General features: G+C 39.3%; 1 protein-coding gene across 17 annotated transcripts in view; it reads left to right on the top strand.

Annotated features, from left to right (window-relative positions):
* Positions 1-27,446, top strand: part of PARD3 (par-3 family cell polarity regulator) — a 445,891-nt gene that overhangs the window by 149,868 nt on the left and 268,577 nt on the right. For all 17 annotated transcript variants that reach the window (XM_068173465.1, XM_068173476.1, XM_068173422.1 and 14 more), the window contains exon 3: positions 40-220. In XM_068173465.1, coding sequence (XP_068029566.1) covers positions 40-220 — 181 coding nt within the window. The remainder of the gene's footprint in view (positions 1-39; positions 221-27,446) is intronic.

The raw sequence follows: 27,446 nt of genomic DNA, 5'->3' as shown, positions 1-27,446 counted from the left end.
AGGCCTTTTTTTAACAGTAGATTAAATTGTCATTTGCAGCTCGTGGCTGTGTTTGATGAGCAAGATCCACACCATGGGGGTGATGGCACCAGCGCCAGCTCGACAGGCACGCAGAGCCCGGAGATTTTTGGCAGTGAGCTTGGCTGCAACGCGGCATCGGCCTTTCAGCCCTACCAAGCAACAAGTGAAATTGAGGTCACGCCGTCAGTCCTTCGTGCAAGTGAGTAAATGTTCTCGGTATCTCAGTGTGTTCTGTCTAAATTTACAGAGATGCCAAGAGCATCGATGCTGCTGGGAAAAATGATTCATTATCTGTCCTTACCGAAAGCTGATCAGAACTGAGAAACTGCGTAAATGTTTCTTGCATGCAAGTAAACAAACCTGTTCTAATAAATTATTTATAAATTGCTTTTAGGAGCCATAAGCTCCTTCTATGCTGCCAGTTTAAAATTGTCCTCACACTGAAAATCACAGCAATATCTCCAAATGTAGTTGCTGCATGGTGTAATTTTCGGTTTTGTTCATTTAATGAACAAAATGGTAAAAAGAAACTAAAGATAGGAGCACTTTCTACTTAACCTGTCAATGTTGCTAGGTTATGCTGTCACCTTTCCATAAAAACACCTGCTAAAATATGCATTTACTGTGTTGCAAAAATACACTTTAAAAAGCAGAAACCACATCCAGAAGCATCCCTTTATTCTGTTTATTTCACTGTGATGAACATTTGTTGGAAAACCACATAGCAGGAATTACCTTTTGCATTTCTTGCTCAGGTAGGTTCTTTGACTATTTGAACTTATTAAGAAGAAAAAATATAGAATGAAATTTACTGTATAATTTTCATTGTTGTTAAAAGTACCATGCAAACAAAACAATGTGCATAAGGTATTGTGTCCTTTTATGTTAGTGTCTATAATTTTGAACTTTTGAAATAGGGACTCCACTCCAGAAAATTCCTAGCAGAAGTTAGTATTATCAGTTCTTTGATATTTTACAGATACATTGTTTAAAACAACCATGTGTAATTTCCAAGAGATTGATTTTGTGTAGGTGTTTTATTAATGGATAAAATCAGTGTTTAAGCAGTCAGGTAGAATATAAATGGAAAAGTTACCACTCTGTTAAGTTGGATGGGTTTTGTACCAGAATGGTTTCTCTACAATTGAGGGAATAGCATTTAACAATTAGCTTACATAGAGCTGAATGTGTGTCTTTTGAAGCTGTAACTATGCTTCATTGCAATACAGAATTAAATTAGGGAAGGATTAATGGCAGAATAAAGAAGTATCCTGGAATTTCAGGACCCTTCCATTTTGCTGTCACTAGAGTGTGTCACTGCTAAATGCGCATCTCATTTCCATGCATAAGCCAAAAAACTGTCCTCCTTGGTTCTCAACAGGGGTTAGAGCAGGCACATGAATACACATTTTCTCCTTGGTGTGATTATCTGGTATATTTTACAATACATGAAGTTTAGTGCACAAAAATCATATAGTATAGATAAAACTCAGTGATATATTGAACAGCGCACTTAATCTTTGGTGTCATTCTGGAAAATACAAGAAGCATTTGGTTAGTTCACTGATTGCTAAGATGACCAAAAAGGAATTTGAGACCCTTCAATACAAAGCTCCTTAGAAATACAGAAGACTTCTAAAACTGTTGGTAAGGATTATAGCTCTTTGACACTTTTTGTAGAAGCATGCACAAATAAAGTGTGTGAAATAATTTGTAATAAATATGTTACCAGAAATCAGAAATGTGCTCCTATCTAGTTCCTTTCTTTAAATGTTGACAGATATGTTTTGGTTTTAAGTGTTCCAAACCACAGGCTTGGAATCTCATTGCAGTAATATTATTCCATATTAAACATACCTATTTCAGGAATTTCATTTAAATATACATTGAAAATGGAAATACTATCCTTATTGTTGTTCCTTTATAACTTGTGAAGTGAAGCATAGCATACAAATGGTATTCTCAGTATTTCAAATAATTATCTTCTTACTGTGTAAGTTCTATTCAGCAAATAAAACCCATCCAGTTTTGCGGTAGATGCAGATCCTGATTATTACATGTTGACAAGGTCATATATCTATTAATTGGATTGGAGATGGGATACAAAATTGCTGTAATTATTGTAATTTTCCAGCTAATTGCAGGGTTGGCGGTGAATATTTTACTTCTAACAAATGAAAAACAGTATTCCGTCTGAAATTGGTTTATAGCATTTGAGCCGTTTTGTTTTACATCTCTGGTGCTTTTTGCTGGCGCGGTGGGCTCTGCTCCGCGGCCGTTCCCGTGCAGTTTTGTGCCCTCGTGCTGTGGCTCACCTGCACCCTCTGCTCCCAGGCAGCAGCTCTGTGCATTAGGCTGGGGCTCAAAGCCTGCTGAGATCCTCCTCTCTTTGTTCTGGTTGCCATGCTATCCCTTTTGTTTGTTTATAGATCACACCATCACTCCTCTCCCAGCAAGGGAAAGGTTAGCTAGATCAGGTCCAGCTGGAAAAGTAGTATTCCTCTGGAGTCCCTCTTTTCCCATGCACAAGCACAGCCGGTACTTCGCATGCTGGGGAGGGCGTGTGTATGTCAAATTCCATCTTCCCATGTAAACATGGATGCAAAAATGAGGCTGGCTCATACCCCCTGTGTTGTTTTGCAGTGTGAAAACATAATTCATTGACACAAGCAGTTGATTTATTTATGTTTCTTATCTAGCTCTTTCTTTTTTACTGCTTTTGTGTTACCCAGGTTAAACTTCTTATTGTATTTCATCACTTCAGCTGCATCTTTTTTCTAAGCATACAGTACACAAGGCGTTTTTTGTGTTGTGCCTGCGTGTTTTCTGGGAAGAGGTTGCAAGCTCACTGCAGAAGATTGTTAAAGCAGACTGATGTTTATTCCCTGCTGAAATATAAACTGGCGGCGCAGGTGAAAATTGCCAAACCTAATGAGCAATTTGGCAGATAAGACAGGATGTCAGGCAGTGACAGTTCAGCAGCGGGTGCACTGCCTGTGAACCAAGTTGTTTGTTTCACAGTACTGCATTTAAATACTGTAAATAAAATCCCTTTTCAGCTTCATGAGATATTGTGAAAAGGGTCATCTCTTTGTCTTGTTTTCCTTTAAAATTATTTAGTTTGTTCAAGAACTAAGACCACCCTTGGTTATTTGTCTTGGTGTGATTATGTGTAACAAGTCTCTGAATATTTCAGCAGTTACAGTGAAAAACAATTTTCATACATAACATTATTTGGAAAACATTATAAGAGAGGTAGAGTGGTTTGGAGAGCTGATGTTTTTTTCCCTTAAGGGGAATAAGGGGGCTTGGAGATCTTTTTTCTTCAGCTGTTAATGGAAGGGTATTGAGAAAATGAAGCCAGATTCTTCTCACGTAGACACATTATTGCTGGAGATGACAAGCACAGCTATAGACAAGGAAAGTGCCAGTTAGAAATAAGGAAAACCATTCTCACCTGAAGAGCCAAACAAGTTTCTCAGAGAAATTGTGACATCTCCATGTGCGTGGAGATGGACAGAACTTGACTGAACATGGCTCTGAACAGCCTGCTTCACCTGGTCCTTTTTTGTGTGGACTGATTAAAACCAAATAGCCCCCAGAGATCTCACCCAACCTTTATCATTCCGTGATTGCAAATATAATTAATAAAAGTAAACAATTTGCTTCTCGAAGCTATTGCTTGTAAAAGTGAATGATGTCCACGGTGACATATTTAGCAGACAGGTGTACAAGCATATTGTGCATGTACAGCTTCCCACCTGGGTTTGTATGGTACTGCTTCGTGCCAGTGTGACACAAAGCAGCTGCCGGGGGGACAGCTGCTTTTGTTTTCAGGATGTCTTGTAGGTGCTTCAGTTCCTTAAAAAGGATATGTGGGATAATTGTAAGATTCTCCTAAAGGTTGGAGGGTCAAGATCTCCTGGAACACTGGCCAGAGCGCCTAAGAAATTGCTGAGAGCTGGCTGGAATTGGTGCACTCCAGTGAGTTATATGCTCAGGTGATCTGTATCATATATTTTAGCAGGACTCTCAGCATCAATTTTGTACTCTGGTCACAGAACCAGACCATGAAAAAAAAAAGTCTAGATAAGAATATTTTGAAGTGAGTGCACAGCTGGCTCTGAAGATGTGCTAGAAGGGCAGAGAAGCAAAGAAATTGCTGCAGCTTCACATCATTGTTTACCCAGCAGCGTGGCTGTTGCTTTAAGGTTCCCTGTGTGCAAGTGTGCTCTTACCCTGCAATCAGCACAAGTTTATTCCTCACGGGTAAGAGCATGCATGCAGACTTTGACTGGGAATCCATTGCTATAATAAAGTTCCTGACCTTGCTTGCCTTTGAATTTGTCTCTTTCTCTGCTTTCTGAGTAGTTTTTACTTGTTCACTGACAAATTAGTAGGACATATCAAGTATAGTCCCTGAGGGCTCTCTTAGTTTAAGGACTGTTTAGTATTTTGATAAATCTGAACTGGAATATAAAGTACTGCATAAAAAGCTAAGATGGAGTTTCAGACACAATGTTTCAGTTCAGCATTGACTTTTGATACATTTATTAACTGTTTTGAAATCAGGGAGATGGGTACAGCCAGTGCATCTAAGAAGAAAATGGTAATTTGTAAGGCAGTACTAATGAACAGCAAAGTCCACAATACCGTTAGAAGGATCCTGGCAATATGGTGCACTATTACACTGCAATCAGGCATTATGCTCTTCCATCAAAAGATCAGAAGCAAATGCTGTTGTGGGCTCGCTGTTGTGAGCAGGAAGACTTAATCTGGAGTGACCAGTTGTGGTGCCTGCCATGGAGAAATTCTGAATGAGTTGGAGAGAATCAAAAAGGAGCAACAAGAATAAGTTGCTTTGGGGACTATGATGAATTGGTAGGACTGGTTTATTTAATTAAGGAAAGAAAAAAAACTGGTAGGATCCAAGTCTTGAAATGTGTTGATATTTTCTCATTCTTCATGTCTGATAAGAGAAGGAGAGTTGGCATTTCGTGGGCAAAAGCCATTTTTTGTAACCCACAGGGCTAAAAAAACATGTTTACACCTCATTTAGCAAGGCAGTATTTGTGGGAATGGCTCTGAGGCAGGTTCTGCATGCTGTGAGCACTGTCCTGCACTGTGCTCTGAGGCAGGAGGGCTGCTGGGGGCAGTCTGTCCTGTTCCTGGCTAAGCCATCAGGTTGTTTGGTGACCCCAGGTGAGCCATTTCTTGCGTCCATTGTAACAATGTGTATGTCTTTGCACCTCAAATTTGAGTCTTCAAAAAAACCAGTGCTAAGCAAACCATTTAAAGATGGGAGTACACAAAAATGTGAATTTCAAGTACTTTAAAATTGCTTTAAATATGTCAGTCCACTGATTTGATGCAAGTATTTATCTAGAGTCCCAAATGTATATTCTGAGAATTATTATGTAAATATTGATAAGGTAAGGGCTTTGGTTTAATGATTTGGAGCACTCCATGTTAGTGTATTGGCAAAGAACTGCAGAGGTGAGTTCATATTTGTTCTGGTCTCAAAAATGATAATTTTTTCAGCACTCTTTTCCACATATGGCCACTAGAAACTTTTTCATTCTTGTTTATGTCTCCTTGACTCCTAATTCAACTCTAAGTCATCTTTATGCATGGAAATAAAGATATTTTCAAATGTTGAAGAACTAAGGAATTGAGAGATTAGAAATGGAGGAAGAGAAAGATGAGTTCATCAAAACCCGGATGTTAGCAACTTTATCAGATCGAGTTATCTCTAGGATTAAATAGCTGAATATAAAATATAGAGAAAATCATCCACATTTATTATGGAAGATTAGGGCTTTACAGACAGTGCTTGCTGAAGTCACGGGGAGGTTTTCTACTCTCTGTGTCGAGTTTCGGATCAGCTCAGCTTTCCACGGTCCATCTCCTTGGTCTCCATTGATGTTCAGATGCCTGTCATTCCAGTGAAGTTCCAGGAATGAAATACAAAGGATTTCCAAACCATCATTCCCACTGTTACTCCCTTGTCAGGTTCTCCTAGGTTTCTTTTACTGTCTGGATAATACAAAAAGAACCTTGAACTGAGGCTTGCACCTCAGTTGTTAGCATCTGAATAAGGAAGGTTTCTCATGCATTGGAGTTTGAGAAGATTTAGCAGAGTCTGTTTCCTCACCTTCTGGTGCTCTCGCCGTTCAGGAATTCTTATCACATTTTATCCCTAAAGCTCTGTGAGGGATATGATTGTTTAAAAGCCAGAGTTATTGAATCAAAAAATCAGTACCAGGTGCTGCTTTCTTCCATGAGGCTAAATTTGATCTTTGTACAGCACAGTTCTGACTTGAGTGATCTCCAGTTGGTGTTTTTTCCAAGCATAGTGCTCTGCTGTTAATTTGGGATTGTTGAACGGTTTAAAAACCACGTGTTTTTGATGAGATTGTGACACGTTTGTAAAAACAAATGGATTTAAAACTGCTTAAGTTTCTAAATTAACCTTTAATATCTTCAATCTTCTTGGTATACCAGCAAGCAAAATACTGTTGTTCCTAGTAGGATTAAAGAAAATCCCTGAAACCAATAAAGTAAAAAAAATTAGAACTTACTGATTCTCTGGAGGAAACCTGAGTAATTGTGGTGCATTTCAAGATGTTATTCCATATGATGAAGACTTCTATCTACAAGTACTAATAACAAGAAGTAGTAGAAATACAGTGTTGTATCTGATACCTGGTTAGAGGTATCAGGTAGCTAGAGAATATAGTACAAGAAAGATAATAAGGAAGGGTTATGAAGATGTAAGTATTGAATTTGAACAGTTTAAGAAGTCAGGATTGGATATTAGTCTAAATTTGACAACTTAAATAGATTTAATGATCACTTGAACAACAAGCTATTATGTAAATTAGAGTTGTATTCTCAGAATATTTCAGCACTCATGTGGTGGTTGTTGAGTTTTATTTTCCCTTTCTTTAAATGAAATGCAACTTTTTCCTTAATAGAACTCTGGTTTTATGTATGCAAAAACATGATACCATTTTATCCAATCAAATGTTTCAATGTAGCTGCTCAAGTCTGTCATATTGTGGTATCATGGGTTTAATACCATTGAGATAAAACTATATGTTTATATAAAGAGTTTATCACCCCACATATCGATAAGTATTATATCCCTAAGTGTAATAACTCTTAAAATAGATACTTTCTTGATTGCTTCTCTGTTTCTTGTAATTTCATTATAAGCAAATGAGGAGTACAATGAAGGCAAAAGAAAATGAATCTGAAATGAGTAGGGAATGCTTTCTCACAATACAGCCAACCATCCTGTGAAGTTTTTTACTCTATCAAGGCATATGTACATATTACATTTTTTTACCCAACAGTTTCTAAAACCCTTATGCAGTATTTATAGATACTTGTTCTGAAATGTGATAAAACAGTATGCTTCAAGGCATCCTTAAGATCCAGAGCCACTACTCTGCAACAGTAACTGGCATCCCAGTCGTGTTTTGCTGTGCTTTGAGGCAACAGAAATGTGTCTTTGAAGGAGTATGGGGGGGTGGGCAACTGACATTAATTACTGACAGAAAATCTTTCAACAGGAGAAGGATGCAAAGTTGATCAAATGTACTTAATTACTCACTTGGTCCTAAGCAGGCTGATCTTGTGGGACTGGTGTTTTAGGGCTTATGAAGAGGGGTGTGTGCTGGGGGCTCTGTGCTGCACTGTCTGTGGTGCTACCCTGTGTTCAGTGCATCAGCTAGTGCATGTCCCCCTCCCCAGAAAAACATGTGGGTATTTTTGATCACAAGCCCAGTGTAGTAAGATATTACATTTAAAGTATATCCTTTATTATGCTAAACTTTTACTTCAGTGTTGCTTGCTTTTGTTCATAATTCACAAGGGATCATCTTGCTCCCTTCCTTATTACATTTGCAGCATATTAACACACTCTTTTAGATGGGGATGTGTTTTGGAGATAGTCCATCTCTTTGGGTGATTACTGGGAAAAAGTTGCTTCAAATTCTGTGTCTTTTGACATGTTCCTTTGAGGAGGATGAGAGAGAGACAGATGGCTACTGGTTGAATAGGGTTGTTTTTTATTTACTCTCATGCCCTGAAAAGGACTGAAACATGATATTGAAATAAAGGAGTGGGTGAGAAACAACTTTCAATTAATTTATTGCTTTATTTCATACTTGAAACAAAGATAAAATTTGTTGTTTTTCCTACCCATCTCTTGCTGTAAATCTTAAATTAATTATGTAATTGAGATGAGTGCCAGGTTCAGAATGTTGTGGGTTCATGTTAGGGGCAGATGAAGCATTCAGGGTGAGAATAAAGTGTATGTATTTAGAAGAACTTACCTCTTTTTGACCCCTGGCACTGGATGCTGTGGAGATGACTAGCTTGGCTTCATCCCATGGACCTGTTCTGAGCAGCACCTGCTCTCCTGCTGTCACAGCTTGGCCTGGCTCAGGGTCCCCAGTATTCTGCAGCCAGGGAACCTCAGCTCAGCTCCCCTTCTGTGACACTGCAAGGACAGATGGGATCCCCCTGTGTGACACAGCTGTCACCTTGCTTTTACTGCCTGGGCTGATGCCAGAGCTGGGCTGTTTGGGGTTGGAGCGAATGTGAACTCACGCTGTGTTCCAGGCCTGTGTTTCTAGCCTCTGTTATGGATTGAGGCAACTAACTCTATCAATAGTTTTGGATTGACAGAAAGTAGAAATGATGATATATGTAGACAGGGAGTTGAGGACCATGTGGGTTTACAAACAAAAGCAAACGGTGGCACTTTAGGTTAAATTAAAATGTTACTACTGCTTGCATGCATACAGTAAAGGGGTGTACAAGACAGCAAGAGCAAGCTTGCATTAGCTTCCAAATATTGTGAGTCAGAAATGAGGCTTCTTAAAGCACACTGTGATCAGCCATTAAAACCTTATCCTGAGGCATTGGATTTGATTCAGTTCTCTGTACAGCACTGTTCATATTCACAGCTCAAAGGAAAACTGGACTCTTGGCAATTGCTGGGCAACAGCTGATTCAAAGCAGACGTGTGACGGATGAGGTTGATACCAACAGACTTCAGGTTCTGCATCTGAGCTAAATGTTCATGGCAACCCAGTTTCTCATTCTTGGACACCTTTAGAGTGTGTTCATCTGACCTGTTTTGCCACTTCAGAGTGAAATGGACCATTGGCTGCACTAGGTGCACTGGTTAATCTCTGTTATTGGGAGTGAAATGGAGTTGACCAGTTCCAAAATACATGTCTGTGAAACCTGTTCTGCCTGTGATTTAACTCACACCATGAAAATAAATTCTTACATGAAAGATTAAAAAAAATAAAAAGTAGGATGTTACCTTTTTTGCCTTAAAAAAGGTAATTTGCAAATTTGGGAGAGAAAGGATAAGTAGCATTTTACAAAGCAAGCAGCTTCTCAGTTTTACTTACTGAGCAATTTTGCATGGCCCCCACAAGTTCCTATACAACCCCACTTATGCTTGGGAGGTATATTTGGGTTGTGGGTAGTATGTCATGATTGCAGAAAGTCCCATGTTCAATTTCTTTTCAGAGTAGGATTGGGTTTGAGACACTTTGATGTAATTTAATGGTTAAACCAACAGTGCCATCTGCCTTGGGTCTGACACTGGTATCTGGTCACTTTGGGGTGCTGGTCCCAAACAGGTAAACCTCTGCAAAGGGGGCAGCTGTGCTTTTTCTTGCCATGTGTTGTCAGATGTTGAAGCATCAGAGGTGCCATGTGGCACTGAAAGCCAGCCCAAATCTGGAAGAATACACATGATGTGAACATAATGAGGTCTGAAGCATGTCAGTTGTTTTTACTGCTCTATGCAGTTGGGTGGCTCTGTACCCCATTCTCTCACACACTGTGCAGGGTGTTACAGCCATCCTGCCATTCCTGCTGTTCAGGGTATCCTGGCTTCCCGTGCACTTGGGAGAGTTCTGTGTATACACACTCAGCCTCTGGAATGGGTGGCTGTGTAAAGGAGCATCCCTCCTTTAATAGCCTTAATATAGGCTAATAAAGTAAATGCATTTGCAGGTTTACAGACAGAATAATGATGGGCAACAACTGCTGAAACTGTTTCAAATGAAATAACATTTGAAGCAATGCTAGCAGTTCTTTTTAGTAGATTATAAAAGAACAAAATTATATTCACCAGTTTCTAAAAAGTTGGAAAATGCACACATGTGCCTCGTTAACCAGCCTTATATAATACACAAGTAAGACTTTCAGTGTTTTTGGTAAGTCCTGACTTGATCTCTCTGCTTTTGGGCTTTTTGGAGGTTTTCTGCCTATGAAAGCTTTCTCCACCAAATATAAAAATGATGTTAGCTTCTATTCTAATCCACTTTGAGCTCTGATGTTTAAGACTTTCTTTAGATGACAGAAAGATTGTAGGTCAAACACTGCCTGACTTTCACAATGATTTCCATCTGAAGGGTCTTACATAGTATAATCTCTTCATGTTTTATTTAAAATTTTAGTTGGGTTCTTGACTCATGGAAAAATAAATAAAAATGAAGGTCTTGCTGCAGTGAAAAAACCATGAAACTGCTCTGTCGAATGAACTGCATGACATTTATCCATGGGAAATATCCATTAAGCGAGTGAATAAAGTTACTGCTCTAGTTTGACATAGTAGTTATATTTCTGTGAGTCTTGTACATGTAGATGATTTACCTCTACCTCTGTTTTAAGTTCACCTTTAAAGTAATAAAACACAAGTGGCCAAAGTCTTCCCGTAATCCTGCTTTCCCATAGCTCTTTGTTATGTTGCTTAAAACGTAACATTACAGTGTAATAAGTATTTTCAGTTCTTCCACCCATAAAGGGTAGGGGGAAAATCTGTTTGCAGTTAGTGCTGGTACTGAGATATTATTTCTGGTTTGTGCTTTGGCAGTGACTGGGGCAGCAGGGCAGCTGAAGGCTTGAGGAGAGGTCACTGCCAGGGTGCTGCTCCAGGAGCTCGAGGAGGAGAAGCCATGTGTAAGCAGCAGTGGAGAGAAGGAGGACAAAACAGAACTGTTTAAAAACCTATCGCCCAAAAAGTGAAGGGTGAAAAAGCTTCCATGAAGCTGCAGCTGGGAATACTCATAGACGTTTGTTTACTGAGCTTGGTCTGCGTATTTCTTCTGTTAGCTGAAGAGTTTATCCCAGACTGTGTGTCTTGGCAGCTGCAGTGCAGTAGTGTGTCATGGTGGCAGCAAATCCAGAGAACACATAGAAAATGGGGGACCCAAGCAGTGCATGCTTGAGCCATGTCCTCAGTGGTGCTGGGAGTGAGCAGCTGCCCTCCGAGGGTGCAGCCTCTGGGTTTGCTGTGGCCAGAGCATGCCCCATTCCCCCGGCAGGGAAGCAGTGCCCAGGGCAGTGCCTGCTTTGCAGGGCTCAGAGCCTTTGCTGTGCTCAGAGCCTTTGCTGGGCTCAGAGCCTTTGCTGGGCTGAGAGCCTTTGCAGGGCTCAGAGCCTTTGCTGTGCTCAGAGCCCTTGCAGGGCTCAGAGCCTTTGCTGTGCTCAGAGCCCTTGCAGGGCTCAGAGCCTTTGCCGTGCTCAGAGCCTTTGCCGTGCTCAGAGCCCTTGCAGGGCTCAGAGCCTTTGCTGTGCTCAGAGCCTTTGCTGGGCTCAGAGCCTTTGCTGGGCTCAGAGCCTTTGCAGGGCTGAGAGCCTTTGCCGTGCTCAGAGCCTTTGCCGTGCTCAGAGCCTTTGCCGTGCTCAGAACCCTTGCAGGGCTCAGAGCCTTTGCTGTGCTCAGAGCCTTTGCCGTGCTCAGAGCCTTTGCTGTGCTCAGAGCCTTTGCAGGGCTCGGACCCTTTGCAGGGCTCGGACCCTTTGCAGGGCTCAGACCCCACAATGTCCCCGCTGCAGTTCCAGGTGCCGGGTACGTGCCCAGCAGAATGAGCTCTGGGAGGAGAGCCGTGCCTGTGTGTGTGTGATTTCACTGCTGTATGGAAGTTCCATCTAATTCCCAGTGCCTGTCATTCAGGGTAGATTGTAATGCAGCTATTTATGTGTTGTTTGCCTGGGTGGCTGCTGGTGTACTAGCCAGCTTCTAGAAGTCTTCATTCTGTGTTTTACCAGAATGATTTCGTGCATGTGAATTTTTTTGCATGGGATTCCTGTTATGGGATGAACTGAATATTAAATTAGTCCTCAAACCCTGAAGGCAGTACATCAGCTTCACTCATCTTGGGCAATTTGTGCTATGCTGTATGAACCATATCCCAGGTTCAGTTTCTCAGTTTTCCCAGGGCTGGGATTTTGCTCCATTTGTTTCCATTTTTCTTTTTCAAAGTCGGAATGTTTTACTAAGGGTGAAAAATATTTTTAATGAAGTATTTTAATTTGCTTTTGTGTTATGAGCTTGTGTTCCACCCTCCCCTCATCCAAGTTTTGCCAGATGTTTTAAATATCTTCTCAGTACATATGCTTTCAAGGTTTCTCTGCAAATCCAATTGTGTTTAACAGGCACTGAGTCCTTGTGAATCAATGTTGTATTTTTCTCTACTTTATGCCTCCCAGATCTGGCAGATGTCTTGAGTTTTAGGACAGCAGGTTTTCAGTGTTTTCTGTATGAAAACAGATAAGTTTGGTACATAGTTAAAATTTCCTCTGAAAGGATCAGTTTCAGATGTCTGTGGGAGGAAGGCATTTCATTGACCACATGTTTTTGCAGCATTTAGTGAGTTTAGTAAGTAATTAAATCCAATAATTCATATTATGCTGTATCAAAAGGGATGGCTTTTGTAAGGAAAGCTGTATTTGTGGGGCTTTTTTTGCATTTCTTCTCTTCTTTTTTAAGTCCTTGTATATGTAGCATTTAAACCAAATACAGTGTTTCATTTATCGTTCCTTGGAAAAATTTCTTAAAGTCATAGTTTTAGCTAGAGGGATGATAATTTTCACCCATAGATAGTGGTTAATTCTGTTTTATTTTCCTTTTAACCAGCCAAATTAAATACATTTGTTTGATTTTAGTCATAACTATTTTATTACTCTCACTGCAATGTAAACTGTTTGCTCTGTGTTTCCTTCCTTGATTTTTTTCCCCTCACTATTTTTCCTGTCATTTGCTTGTAAGATACCTGAAGGGTCATTTTTAACAATGAAAAGTGAGGAAATGTCAAAGGTAGGGCTGCTGCTGGAGGCTCTTTGTGTGCTCAGTGCTTTCTGTCTGTAGTTATCAAGCCGCAGGATGTGAGATGCTCAGCACGTGTGATGGGATGGGGCTTTAACCCGAGAGAAGGTTAGTTGGTGACTTGATGATCCTTCCTTCTGTTTCCATTTGCTGACTTCCAGATTGAGAACCCAGTGCATCTGGGTTAACTTGATGCCTCATGGAAATCTTAGAAAGGAGACAAACACTTTGTATCAGCTTGTGATCAGAAACAGAAGGAGAATGGAAAAGAGAAGGCATGAAGAATTAAAGAACCAAGATGCATGGATCAGAAAAGGGGAGGGGGGAGGGCAAGAAGAGGAGCTAGTGGCAGGGAATGTTTGCCTCCCCGGGGACAAATAAAAATACATAACTGTTTCCTTGATCATTACTTTGCTGTATAAACAGTTACCCTAGGACCCATGTAAATGATGTATGACTATGAGAGAGAAAGTGAGTAGGTTGCTGCTGCCCTCCCACTCACCCTTTCTCTTTGCAAAGCTCTTTATAGAACCTGAGACCTGGTCCATGCCAGAAACTGAAGGAAAAAAAAAACCCAAAAAAAAAAGTTAAAGACACAAAAAGGAGGGATAATCCCACATGAATACACTTTTGTTATTTCTCAAGTGTTAATCACAAAATGAAAAATGGTAGTGTGTAATGTTAGATTTGTGTAAGTGCATGATGACATTTTGAATTACCTTTCCTGAAACACAAACTGTGGATTGTCTGACATAGAAGACATTCGCTGAATTGAGGAGCTTTAAAAATGACAGTCCTGGGTCTTTGATGGATTCTCTGTCTCCTGAAGTCTTGAAATTAAAGTCAATATTTTTCTGATTTTCCAGCAGAAGTTAAAAGACTAAATGCAGACATTATTGCATGGTGTACCTGGGCTTATATAGGTGTTTGACAGGATGATCACAGGGTGTCTTCAGGATTTGAGTTAGGAGTCTTGTTTGGAGTCTCACAGTAGTGCTGCAATGCATGTAGTGGATGATTCTTTGCATATTTGGACCTATGCTTTTCTCATTTTAAGATTCTTCTGTATTTGTTTTCTTAACATTTTATTTTTTGTGGTGCAGTTTTTCCCCCTTTCTTTTTTTTTTTTACATTGTCCATTCCAGCCAATTCTGTAGTCTTCCCATCCTGTCTGCCACAGAAATCTGTATATACTGCTCCAATATCCTTTGTTCTGCAAACCCTTCAGCAGGCAGGTTTCCCATTCATCCATATCCTACATTTTGTTTGTAGGTGGAGTGTGTTGGTTAGGTTTGTTTTGTCTTGCTTTGCTTTAAAATGAATTTTGAAGGTTTTTTTTGTGTTTGCTTTTTGATTCAGCTCCTCCTTGGTGCAGAGGAAGTGCAGACTAAGGAGGATGGACAGCATCTGGTTGAGTCGCCGTGGCTTGGGCTGGTCATGTTCTCCTGTGGGACTGGCTAGCAAATCAGCTGCTACCCAGGAAACTGAGGCTGACAAAAATTCTGGATTGACTTCTAATGCTTTCTTGGCCCTTCAGCAGAAACTGATCTGTTTTGGCTCAGCTAAAAACATTTTAAGCCCTTTTCTTCCCAGAGTATTTATTCTTTTCACTGTACTTCACGGCCAACTGCTGGCATAGCTGTATTACAAAAAATTCCGAAGATTGTATTTTGCAACAATGGCTTCAAGTGTGCTCTGACTTAATGAGTAGGAAAAACCAGCTTATATCTCTGGCTGTATTAGGGGCTTCATGCTGTTGTGTGTGACTACTTATTGTTGAACATTTAATGCAGAAGACAGTTTACCTGACAGATGTGGAGGTGGGGTTTTGAGAGAAAAATAGGTTAAATATGTAAGTCACCACATAAATGCTAAGTACGATTATAAAATGCAAAAATGATGATACAGAAGTCTGTGAGGAGAGCCATGCGAGACTGCCTGTGGGCCTAGGATTTTAGTCCTTTGCTTTTACAGCAAGAGACTAGAAATGCTTATGCAATATTAATTCAGGATATACAGCAAATTGGCATTTGGAAGCATTCAATTTTCCTCATAATTGTTCTCCATTCACTTGGCCGATTATCAGTAATTTCAGGGAATTAAAGATGCTCTTTTTAGAACTTTCTAGTGAACTCTTTAGAATTGTCAAACAATAACAAACCTGCCACTTAGGCAGCAATTTTCCCTCTTGCTGTCCTCACACTGATGTTAGATTGCTGTTTGGAAAGGCTAGACAAGCAAACTGCCATGCAGTAAATCAGCAGGAAATTTTTTTCAGCCTCATGCTGCTGAGTAAATTTTGATCCAAGAATTTCTGTGTTTGTTTTGTTCATGCAAAGACTTTCATCCTTCAGTTTGGGAACAGAGAGGTTGGTTTTCTTTGATAGTAAATCTGCTAAAGTGTATTTTGTTAAAGAACTTAGTATTATATTTTTGTGGATTAAGCTTGTTATCTTTCAGTCATCTCTAGGTGAATCCCACCGGAATGCGATTCAAAGCATGTGATGTCCACTTCTTTCCTTTTCCTCTCCTGCAGTGTGAAAAGGGAAACTAAACAGTTAAAAACCCCTCAGGAGGGGGGCTGGGAAGTGCCATTTGCTGAAATGAACTCTGTCCTCTCAGTTTGTGTCATAGGACTTCTTAAAGCACGAAGTGAGCACAGGGACTTTTGAGAACTGCAAAATGTCTGTGGTCAGAAAGGGGACTGTTCTATGGTGATCTGTGGCAGGATCCAGTGACCCCGTGGAGATACTGTGTACCTGCCTGCAGGTTTTGGATGTGCTGAGCATAATCAACTCTCAGTCTCATGATCTCTGCCTCTTCCTTTCTCCTGGAGTTAGCAAGCCAAGGGGCCAGCATCCCAGGGCTGTCCCTGTGCCAACCAGGAGTGAGGAATGTGGACATCTGAATGCCTGTGGGCTTGGGTAGTTTTGGCTCCCATTTCCAGCCCTGCTGAGGTGTTGCTGCTGAAGAGGAGCAACAGAGCTCTCCAAGATGTTTAACTGCTTTTCTCCTCAGCAGCTGTGTGGAAACAGCAAAAAACTCTTTACATTTGATAGGTGGTTTTAGTCCAGCACTCGTATTTGAGATAACCCAGCTGCTTCTGAGGAGCATGGGAGCAGCCTTCCTTTGACAAATGGTTTTGGTCATCGCAGAAAAAGCACATATGGCTGTTTGGTTTATTTTAATCTTCCCTAGATTAGAATTGCCATGGTAATCACACAAAAAGGTATGATGATGGTTGTATTCCAAGAGGTGATAAAAACTGAGGGTGGTTAGTGAGGCCTGCTTGACGCTGGGCATGGAACAAGATGCAGCCCAATTTGTCCCCCTCTTGAGATTTTGTAATTCCTGCAGCCAGGAGTTGTTCCTCCATGAGTGGTCTTTTTTCTTGTTGGCTTTTCCATGATAAAAACCCCCACTTTCATTGGAAATGTTCTCTTGTGGAGGGGATGGAACACCTTCCATTATTAAGATTTAGGCTTCATTTCCCACATATGCAAAGTCTTGGCTTCCTTTTTAAAATTGTTGAGAAGGTTTGCATTTTGTATGTGTTGCAGGACCAATGGGTAGCTTTTCTCTCCTAACTTGGAGCTTGAGAATGAAAATGTTAAACATCCTTTGGAAGCATTTTCAAAAACTTGAAAAATACATAAATCAAAATCTCATCTGACAAAAAAAAAGTGAACTCTGTAATGAATTAATAACTTTTAAATTAGTTCTAAGAATTCCAGAGAAGAAAACAAAGAAATGAACTTGTCCTCAGAAAACTATTTAGTTTCAGAAACATTTAAGAAGTATTTTTTGTGTTTATGTGAATGGTATAAAAGATAATGTTTCAGTTTTTCTAGAGACAAAATCCCAACAAAAGATAATATGTATCTGCATGTATACAAATTTACTTTCCTGTAATGACTTCAAAAAACATCTGCAAGAGGTAACTCTGTTTTAGGTAGCCTTTGTATTTGTAGTGATTAGTAAGTATCTTAGATATTATTTAATGCAGTAGATTTTTGACGTCTCATATGAAATATGAAATACACTAGATCTAATATAGTTATAAAAATACTCTGCCTTCTGAGATTGTATAAACATAGGTAGCTGAACAATATGAACCTATTTTTCTTCTTTCTTATTTTATAAAAAACACAAGATCGCTACTTTTATTAACCAGTAAAGTGGTTTCAGTCAGAAGCACGATATTTAATGTAAAAATGGTGTAGAAGGACAACATTTTGAATTAATTTTCAGATTTTTAAGTAAGCACTTCAAAAAACAGAGGTGGTTCCTACTGGGAGCTCATTGGCTGCAGAGAAGTTGATGATTTGTGAGAGCCTATGGGTGTTCTCCCACTCACAGTTGTTTGTGCATCTTCCTTGTGTTTATTCTGTGAATGGCAAGGCTTTTTGCACAAGCCATGTAAGGATGCATGGATTGAAAATCAGTATGATAGGACGGTCTTAGTATTCGCAAGTGTTGTAAATTCTAATATAATATAAAAATTATGATAATAAGACTTGTTCCCTAAAACCATTTGCTCTCAGGTAGGTTAAAGAAATAGCTCCATCAGTATAGGATATGACTCTCTTTTCTCTGTGTCTTTCTTTTAGTGGTTATGTAAGATAACTTCCTTTTGAGGAGTGGAAAATTTTGAGGAATTGCATTCTACAGTGCCTTTGTGAAGAATTAACTTAAGCTAAAAGTATGGTTAGACTGAATTTTATTTTTGGTTATAACAAGAGCATGTTATGGTTATGCAGGTACAGGGTGGGTAGGGAAGCCCGCGGATGCTGAGGACTGGATGCCATAGTGCTCTTACAGCTCTCCTTTACATCCTGGCTGATATCCCTGTGCAGCTGGGGTGCTTAGCCAGAAAAGTGGCTCTTCCTTTGCATCTTTATCTTGGCAGTTGGATGGAGAGTGACCCTTCCATATTTCTGCTTTGCTCCTGGATCCATTTTGCTGTGGACTGAGGTCTTAGCCTTGACACTGCAGGGCTGTGTCTCGGTGTGTGGCATTCAGGGAAGTGAGCACTCTGTCCATCAGCCCATGTGAAAAACAACCCTGGCCATGGGCTCATGGGAATTAGAACAACTGTAGTTCCTTTGTTTTCCTGGTTTTCCTTCTGTCCATCCTCAGCAGAGATTTTGTTACCTTACAATCTTTCTGCCGGGAGGTCTTGGGAAAGAGCAAGGTGCACAAGTGCACAAGTTGGTTGTCTGGGTTGAGGTGCAGAAGAAGCCATTCAGTTGCCAGACCAGTTGGAAGAGCATGTTTTCTTCTGCTTAGTGTAGAGTGCAGAGTGTGAGGGGTTTTGCAGAGTTTGCAGACTCTTGTCCAGCTGACTACTTGCAGGGCATTTCCAGGATAAACTGTCCCAGGCTATTGATTTTCTTTGGAATCTGTTGACATTCCTCATGTTTAAGCAACAACCTCCAATTACTCATACTAATGGAAGAAGACCAAGTAAAATATACTGGTAGTCTGCTCTTTTTCTCATTTCAGGGTATCAATATATTTTGGGCTGCGGAAAAATAACTGCCTTATTCATCTCCTTTGAAGGAAGAAACAAAATGAGGATTCCTTGATAGCATAAAATGAATAATAAAAAAAAATAATACAAATAATTATTTACAGATTTTGTAAAATAAAATTTGTCCACCTCATGTGCCCTCTCTGCATGCAGATACTTGAAATTATTGTAGCACATTCTAGGATGAGACAAGGAGGGAGCTTTGTGGTGTGGAAACAGCTTGGAAAAGTTAGCTGCTGGGAATCTGACAAATTCTGGCACGAAGTATATACCATAGTATTTCAGTAAATATCTTCTGTTAGTTCTGGCTAAAGCTGTTTCTCCACTAAGAAATATGATCTTCATCTCTGGGCTAGAACCAATCACAAATTCTAATGAAATTTGGCAACTGCAAGCATGAAAAGTCATTGATCCAGAAATTCACGAACTGTCTTTCATGTAGCAAGATTTCCTTTTGAACCTCAGTTGAAGCTCTTTCTACTGGCTTATTCTTGATTTTGAACTTATAGGAATATTTTTTACTCTCTTCAGATTTTGCAGTATGAAATTAAAAAATGGAGTGAGAGGCACATAATTAAGCATGCAGCGTAACTGCATGTTTTCAGAGCTGTAGCAGGAGAGGAATGGGAAAAAAAAAACAGAGTGGAAATAAAAATTAAAAAAAAAAGGAATAGAAAAAGAAAAGACATTGCCAAAGTTTTTCTAAGGTGTAGAAAATGTTCTTCATTTCCAAAACAGAGCAATTTATGCTCCCTGTTGTTGTAGGGGACTTTGAAAACTACATGTAAAGATGCTCAACATTGCACATTTTTCATGCAGCACTAGGTTCCTACTGTTCACTAGGCAATTTTAAACAATAAGGGTGTATCTAGAACAGAATTGAGGATGTCTGCTGGTCTATCACTCCATGGAGACCAGCAGGTGTTATGTGTTATTGTCCCTTTGTGGGCATTATCTGAACGATCTTCCAGTGTAGGCAGGATTGCCTTACTATTTGGCTACTGGGAACACTGGAGTTTTCTGCAGAAGGTGATTTTAAAGTTAAGAATTAAAGAAGATTTTAGCATATTGTGTTGAAGCTGAGCTTCTTATTCCCCACTCTGTGGTTGGAAAGACCTTGTTTGGTCACCGTTAGTTTTGTGTAGTTACCAAACTTGGCAGCTTCCAGGCTGTTATTTGACCTACCCCCAATGAAAGGTCAGGCACAGCATCACATATAGTGACACAGAGCAGCTCTCTCTGCCCTCCCGTGTCATGGTCATGGCAGCTCTGCTGCCGTGTGTCCCCTGTGGATGAGGAGGGTTGGTGGCATTTCATCTCATTACTTAAACACGCAAATGTTTCATTTGTCTGGGGGGATTCAGCTTGATACTTGCAAGTGAATGACAGAAAATAATATTCTTGCGATCTTTATGCTCTGTGCTTTGCCTTTGAGCTGTATTAGTCCCTGCGTGCAGAAGAGCCTTCTGCTAAATATTGTTTATCTGAGCACATGGGGTGGCATGACATGGCCTTTTCCTACTTCTGCTTGAGATCTTTTGCTCTTCTTGGTCATCATCAGCAGATAGGAGTTCAGTGGAACGTTAACTCACAGATACTTGATAATGATAGCATTTGATAATGAGAGCATGTTTCATGAATGTGCCAACATGCTTCTAATAATCCTAGTAAATGTTTCTGTCATGGAAACAAGAGCAAGTGCCATTAAAATTGCAGAAGCTGTTGGTAATTTTTAATAGAAGTTCAGGACTATGTTCACTCTGTCTTATTATAGACATTAGTTGTAAATGTTGTTTGCTGTGTTGGAAACTCAGTAGTGTGCATAGAGGCAATTCCTTCCCATGTGTTCTGGTTTTTTTTTTTTGTATTTTGTGCATGTAGTTATGCACATATAATTTCTGTCCAAAAACCCTAACCTTTTAAATTATTGTGGTCAAGTTTTCTTACTTCAGTTAAAAATCTGTCTAAATAATTTCTGTAATGAAGCTGTCTGGATTTTGTGTAACTCAGGTTCAGATCCACCTCCAGGCACTGATATCCCCAAATTGTTGACTTCTCCAGCTTGACAGTGGCCTGTGATATACAGGCATGCTTTTATATCTCAAAAAGCCTCCCAGCTCAATTCTTGATGACTTCTGAACTTCTCTGCAGTGGAGCAAGGCTGGAACCAGCCATGCTTACCCCAGCTTGAAAAGGAGGGTTGCCAAGTGCCTGCTCAGTGGCAAGGAACTGCTCCACATAAACGTGGAGAAGTAGCAGATTAACAGCCAGACATCTCCAGAGATTGAGCATTCATCTGATGACTGGCAAAGAAATACCTCTTCCCTTACTGCTTCAAAAATAACTGAGGTAAACAACCATCACACGTAACTTGTTCATAGTTCCCGTAATTAAAACACCGTAGGATCCCAGCTTCCACCCTTAATTTACCATACCCTGTACCACCAGACCGTTTAGTGGTGGTGCCATTGTGATGTCTTACTAATCCAGAAGTTTGGGAGTTTTCTCCCATTCTGAGCCGTGGTGGAAATGCTGCAGGTTTTCGTTTCCTTCCCAGGGAGTGGCTGGTGTGTAGGATTTCCTTCACTGGGCAGTTCCCACAGAGGGGATGCTGATGGACAGCCTGCAGGCTCTGAAGCCCTCTGGGCAGTGAAGGCTTTTACTTCGTGTCAAGTCAATTCCTGAGGTAATTCATGAGCCAGTGGATGAGGAATTAGGTTTTTTTGTTGGAGAGTAGAGAAGGAGAGAGATTCCAGTACCAGCTTTGTAAGGACTTGTGTTTGTGACAAATCTCTTGCTAATTACACAAATACCTGCTGAATTGCAATTAAGCATGTTTAACTCTTTGACATCTGCAAATGATCCACATGGGAGTTCTCACTTCACACATGAGGTCATGCAGTGATGTACCAGGCTGTGTTGGCAACAGATGTTGAAAGAAACTTTATTCTTTGGTAAGTCAGAAATGGACATAACCTAACAAGTAGTACCGAGCCCCTAATACCTGGTGCTGCAGGGTACTGCTCTTCTCCCCACCCCTTTTCCTCCTCACATAAAAGCACAGTGGTGGCCTGGGGACCAGAAGGGGATCATGACACTGGCAACCACACCAGGTTTTTTTTTGACTGAAACTCACTGATGAAATAAATTATGCACATTTTAACATTCCTTGTTCTTCCCAACTGAGTTCTTCAAGTTACAGTGTAAATCCTATTGTTGCATCTGTGTTTTTTCTCTCCTATCCAGAAAAATGTTGCAAACATCTTCCTTCCTTTTTGAGCCTACCCAAAGCATTTAGACCATAAAAAAATCAACAGTTTTCATAGCACTGCATTATGTTTAGTAACAGGAGGAATTTTTCCATTAAGTTTCAGGGGATGTTTCAAAGTTGTGGTAAGAAAAGTATCTGCCAACTTCCTTCCTGTGTCTTAGAGTGCTGAAGTTTTATCAACTCAAAGCAGCCAGGAATTTGTTCCTGTCACTGTAAACTCTTGCTTGCACTGCAGAATGAATGAAGATGTGTAATACAGTGTCTTCATTACAATAGAACTAAATATCAATCACAGTATTATTAGCAAGGTATGATCTCCAATGAAAGCAAAATAACTTCAACAGCAGCAAAGTTGATGATGTTTCCTACTGTCACACAACTGTTTGAAAAAGTAAGACATAAATTTTTTGCAAAAATTTTGGCATCTGGGGTACTAAAAGTGTATTTTTCTTACATATGTAGCAGTGGCATGAAAATAGGTAAAGAGGTAATCCAGTATTTTTTAAGGAAATAATGAAGAAAGTACCCAAAACCCTGAGTCTGTAGCTCATTAAAATATACTGAAACACAATTTTTTGACAGAGATGAGTAGAACATTTGTAAAATCTGACATTTTTGTCTTTTCTTTTGGCATATAAAGATATTTGCATTTTAGAAAAGAGCCCAAAGAAAAGAGACGGAGAGGGTGAAGGTAATTAAATTTTAATTTCAGTTTTAAAGATCTTTCTCTAATTAGCTTTAAAAGTCAGTGTCTAAGTAAATTGAGTTTCAGGGTGCAATCATAATTTTCTTCCTGGATCCTAGTATTCAAAAGTAAGAAGAAAGAATATTAGATAAAGAGAAGGAAGATTGTTATTTTAAAGGCCTTTCAAGATAAGGATTTAACATTACCTCATTATTAAAATATAACTGTGGCAGGTTGTTTTTTTATTTCTGAATTTCAAAGTCATTCAGCAGTCATGGTTGGGGAAATGGGAAACTTAGGTTCTATTAAAAGAAACTGAAATTTATACCAGGAAAGTAAAGACTTTTCTTCTTTCTTCTGCTTTGTAACAAGATTTCCTTTTGGTGGCTCGCTTGCCTTCTTTTCTCTGTTATCCATTCTTCCAGTTTTGATCATAGGCATGCCAGCATAATGTCCTATGTTTCTTAAAGGTGTGCTGGCATGCAATGGGCTTCTGTTGGTGTGTTTTTTACAGCAAAATGTCTTTTCTCTGCATTTATGTGATGGCTGGGGACACAACCTACTGCATTCTTCTGCCATCTGCCAGACCATGCTGTGTGTTCTTAGCGCTGTGGCCCAGCCTCTGGTGTGGCTGCCTGCCAGAGCTCCAACTGTGTGGGGCAGTGGAGGGAGGAAGACAGGCTAATGGTGACTTGTCATGGTTTAATGTGTAAACGATTATAAATGTGCCATTTTAAAACTAAAGATACAAGAAAACAGAGAATATTTGACAACATTGAAAATATGTCTGTGAGAAGTACATAAGCTGTTGTTTGATGATGAGCTGCTAGAAAAACAACTAAAACCAGTTGGTTTGTACATGAAGTAGTTATAAATATCTGGAATTGTGTGAAACAATGATTTTTTTTCTCTGTAAGAGCAGTGGAAGTCTTGTTATTTAACCAAGAGTTCTGAATGTAGAAAATTTTATTTTAGAAGTTGATCTTTTTATGCATAAACATATTTTCAAGTAGAGAAATGCTAATTATCTAAACTATGTCACCTTTCTTGTAATTCTGAAAGGGAAAGCAATGAATACTTGGCATTTGCAGGGAATGTTGTGTAATTCATGTAGTATTTGCAAATGTTGAAGCATTTGATAGAAATTTAAGTGTTTTGAAATGTGACCATAAACAGTTCAGTATGGGTTAAAAATCAGCATAGAATTCTTAAAAGTTGGAGACAGTCTAGAGATTGTTGTCCAATAGGGTTTCATGAGGCTTCCTGTCACTTTTGGTTTTATTTAACATCTTTAAATCTAAGAGAATCAGTACTGTAAAGAGTATATTAATTAAATTTCTAGTTGTTAATAGACTGGGAAAATAGAACAGCATGAATGAAGATATATATAACCCAACAGATATGTACTATACAACTGAATACAGTTTGATTCAGCCTGAATAAATAGAAGATAATGTATAAGAACATTGATCTAAACTGAACTTATACTTTAATTATCAAGACAGATGCTGAAGCAAGACTACAGAAGAAGTTTCAGGATTTCTTTGGATGTTCTGGGTTGATACCATGACAATAAAATACCCAAATATGATTACTGCTGACTATGTATTATCATCAAAGTTCCAAAAAATGTCAGGGACAATTTAAACAGCACTGAGGGTATTTCATAAAAGAAATACACTATTCATGGTGCCTTCTGAACAAGTTAAGACTGGAATAATATTTACAAAAATGAACAGCAATAGTGACTTCAAAGAGGAAAAGGTTATGTGCTGTGTAGCACTGTTTAGGGGATATTTGAGAGGTCTGTGACATATGAAAAGAGAGTTTTTTAAGGGAAGGGGAGTGTAAATAGTGGCAGGAGGATAAATGGGGAGAATAATACAAATAAACAAATTCTGGGGATTTCGACATTTGGAAATGCTGAATTTTTTTTTTTTTTAATGATTCCAAGAGAGAGGAAAATGCTGCTCTGAGCCACAAGGAGAAAGTTGCTGGCGTGTGTATAAATAAAAAAGTATATGTATATCCTCCTCCTTTGCCGTGATGTTCAAAAGTATGTTTCTGAAAAGACCTACAACTGGTGGTAGCTTTGCAGTGCTCCTGTTTCATATCCCTCCCAGCTGCCATCTCCCTAGAGTGTGCCTGTTTTCTTCTGCAGGACAGATGGTGCTGTTTTCCCAGCAGTGGTTCTTCACCTCTTGGAATGGCTTAATTTTTTTTTTCCTCTTTCATTTCTAATTCAAGATATCTACATTTGATTTGCACTGTTTTGTTAATCTTGTAGAGAAGTCCTGGCTTATGTTAGCTGCTGCTAGGGTTTAATGTAGTTTGTAGATAAGTTCACAATCAGCTGGTTTTTGCCTCCAACTATTTTTCTTCTATCCATAGTCAAGTCTACAACAGCCTCTGTGGTCTTTGGAAATTACCATCACCTTGTCTTTAGAGGTTTGCAAGTATGAAAGTTGAACTGATATGGGGATTTGAGCTTTCGAATGTCATAGGGGGTGTTTGGCTCTTGCTGTGTCCAACTGAGTGGAAAAAGGAGATGAACTGAACCTACTGAAATTGGAACCAGAACTCCAGGAGCTGTGCTGGAGTGTGAAACTCAAGGCTAGTCTAAATATTTTTAAAGAGATATTTGAATTAAATATAGACAAAGCCTTAGCTTGTAGTTCCAAGTACTTCGAGCTGAAAGAAGCAGTCCTGCTTTCGTCAGCCCCAGGATGACCCTGATTCATCCTTTCTCTTGGGCTCCAGATGAGGATTTGAGTAGAATGATGAGCTGGATGGGTGGTGGAGGCAGCAAGGCTGTTCAATTTCTGTCTCCCATCCCCAGACTGTTTTTTTGATGCTGATGTAGGATCTGTGTGTGTCTTGTGTATACAGGGCACCCTGATGTACATACATATCTATAGGATCACTTTCAGGATCTCTGTCTAACCTGAGCAGCTTTTTGGTTAAAAGCTACTCTTTCCCACAGAGTTTTTCGGTTTCACTGATTTATCATTTTCCCAGAGATGTCTCCTAGAGTGTGGAGAGAAAAAAAATCCTCTTCCGCTCTACTCATCTGTCATGAGCCTGATGGTCTGTGTGAGATGGCCAGAAATGACTCTGAGATAATTTTTTCATTTCTGTGCCTTAAATCCACTGCGCACCAAATTGCACAAACTGCAGTCGCACCGGGGAGCCAGAACCTTCACAGAGTAAAATTATCTTGGCCATGCTATATAAATATAACTATGTATTTTTCTAGTCATGCCCTCCAAGCTGACATGCAAGAGGAAATTGGGATGGGAAGGTATATATTAGCTCTGCTCTGGAGGACCACCATCCATTGTGCTGAGTGCCTGCACGCAGGGCAACATACTCAGCTTTATGGATGAAATTTGCCAGATCCTCAAATACTTTTGCTCGTGAGCGTATTTAAAAATCAGAGGAGGTGATGACCCTTTTAAAATAAAAATGGAATTGCTGGCAGAAAGGGAAGGTACAACTCTGTGTTCTTTACATTTAAAGATGGTTATAAAATGTGTATTGGCTGTTTTTATAATTTATAGTGAAACTGCTGTTGCTTTTAATAAAATGAGACTTCCAGTCAGAATTTCATGATTATGAATGTGAGCATTTTGTTATACAGCTTGGATCTATCCTACAAATAACCATCTTCTAGCAGAGTTCTGGCTCTATACATAACTTAATGGGATTCTCTGTCAACATAATTCTTTCTGAAGTTGACTCTTGGTTGAATATTTCAAGTCCTTGAATGTGACTCAAGAGCTGCGTTAGTAGGGTAACTTTCAGGATTTTTAATTTAATTTTTCTTTATTCCTTAGACTTTTAAAACTTCCTGTAATTCATTATTAGATTTACCATTTCAAGTGCTTATTTAAAAGGCACCTTAGCTGCAGAAGCAAATCAATATTTACAGTGCATTAGTGCCACAGATAATTTGAAGCCTTGTGATTTGAGTTCATTGCTGTTTTATCCACTCTTCAAAGAAACCACAGACTTCAAACAGTATCAGCCATCATCGTGGAATCAGTGACATTGCGTTGGTCCCATGCGTACTTTATCTTGTGGTTTAATTATTAAGTTCCTTTCCTTTGATTTTCCTTTTAATATTTCAAACTATATCCTCTTTAAATCTATAAATCCTAGTCAAATTCTGTAAACTAGAGGATTGTGATCAACAATATGTTGGTTAAGAAAATCTATTCAATATATTCTTTTATGTTGTTGTTTTAATGGAGAGTAAACAGAACTGAAGAGAATGCAGGAGATGATGTTTCCAGCTTGTGGTTAACATAGTGTGAACAAGATTTAGTTCTTAGATTAAGACCTATTGACCATTGCCAAGCGACATGTTTTAGAGCCAGCTCTGCGTGCCTGTCCCCTTCCAGTAATAAAAAAAATAATGCCATATGTTTAAATTTCTTGTTAACTTGGGAAATACATAGATACAACACACAAATTTTTTGTCTTCTGTAATTACTTTATTGCGAAGTTTGCATTGTAAAACAAATTACTACTTACATATGGAACCATTTCCATAAGAAGAGACTAGAAGAGATCATTTGCATCTTTATATTGACAAAATACCCTTTTTAAAAAAGATTTGATAAAATGCTCAGTAAACATCTGAAAATATCTTAATAGCTAAACTTACTGAAATGAAACTAGTCATACTAAAGGTGGCTCATCTGTGAGTAGATTTTGTAGAGAAGCTTCTCATGTTAATGTTCTCTCTAGAGCATATTAATATTTGGGAATTCCATTGTATGATTGACTA

This window comes from Anomalospiza imberbis, chromosome 1, assembly GCF_031753505.1.
Source record: "Anomalospiza imberbis isolate Cuckoo-Finch-1a 21T00152 chromosome 1, ASM3175350v1, whole genome shotgun sequence".
NCBI lineage: Eukaryota > Metazoa > Chordata > Aves > Passeriformes > Viduidae > Anomalospiza > Anomalospiza imberbis.
Note: the sequence above shows the minus strand (reverse complement) of the source record. Positions and strands in the feature narration are given on the sequence as shown.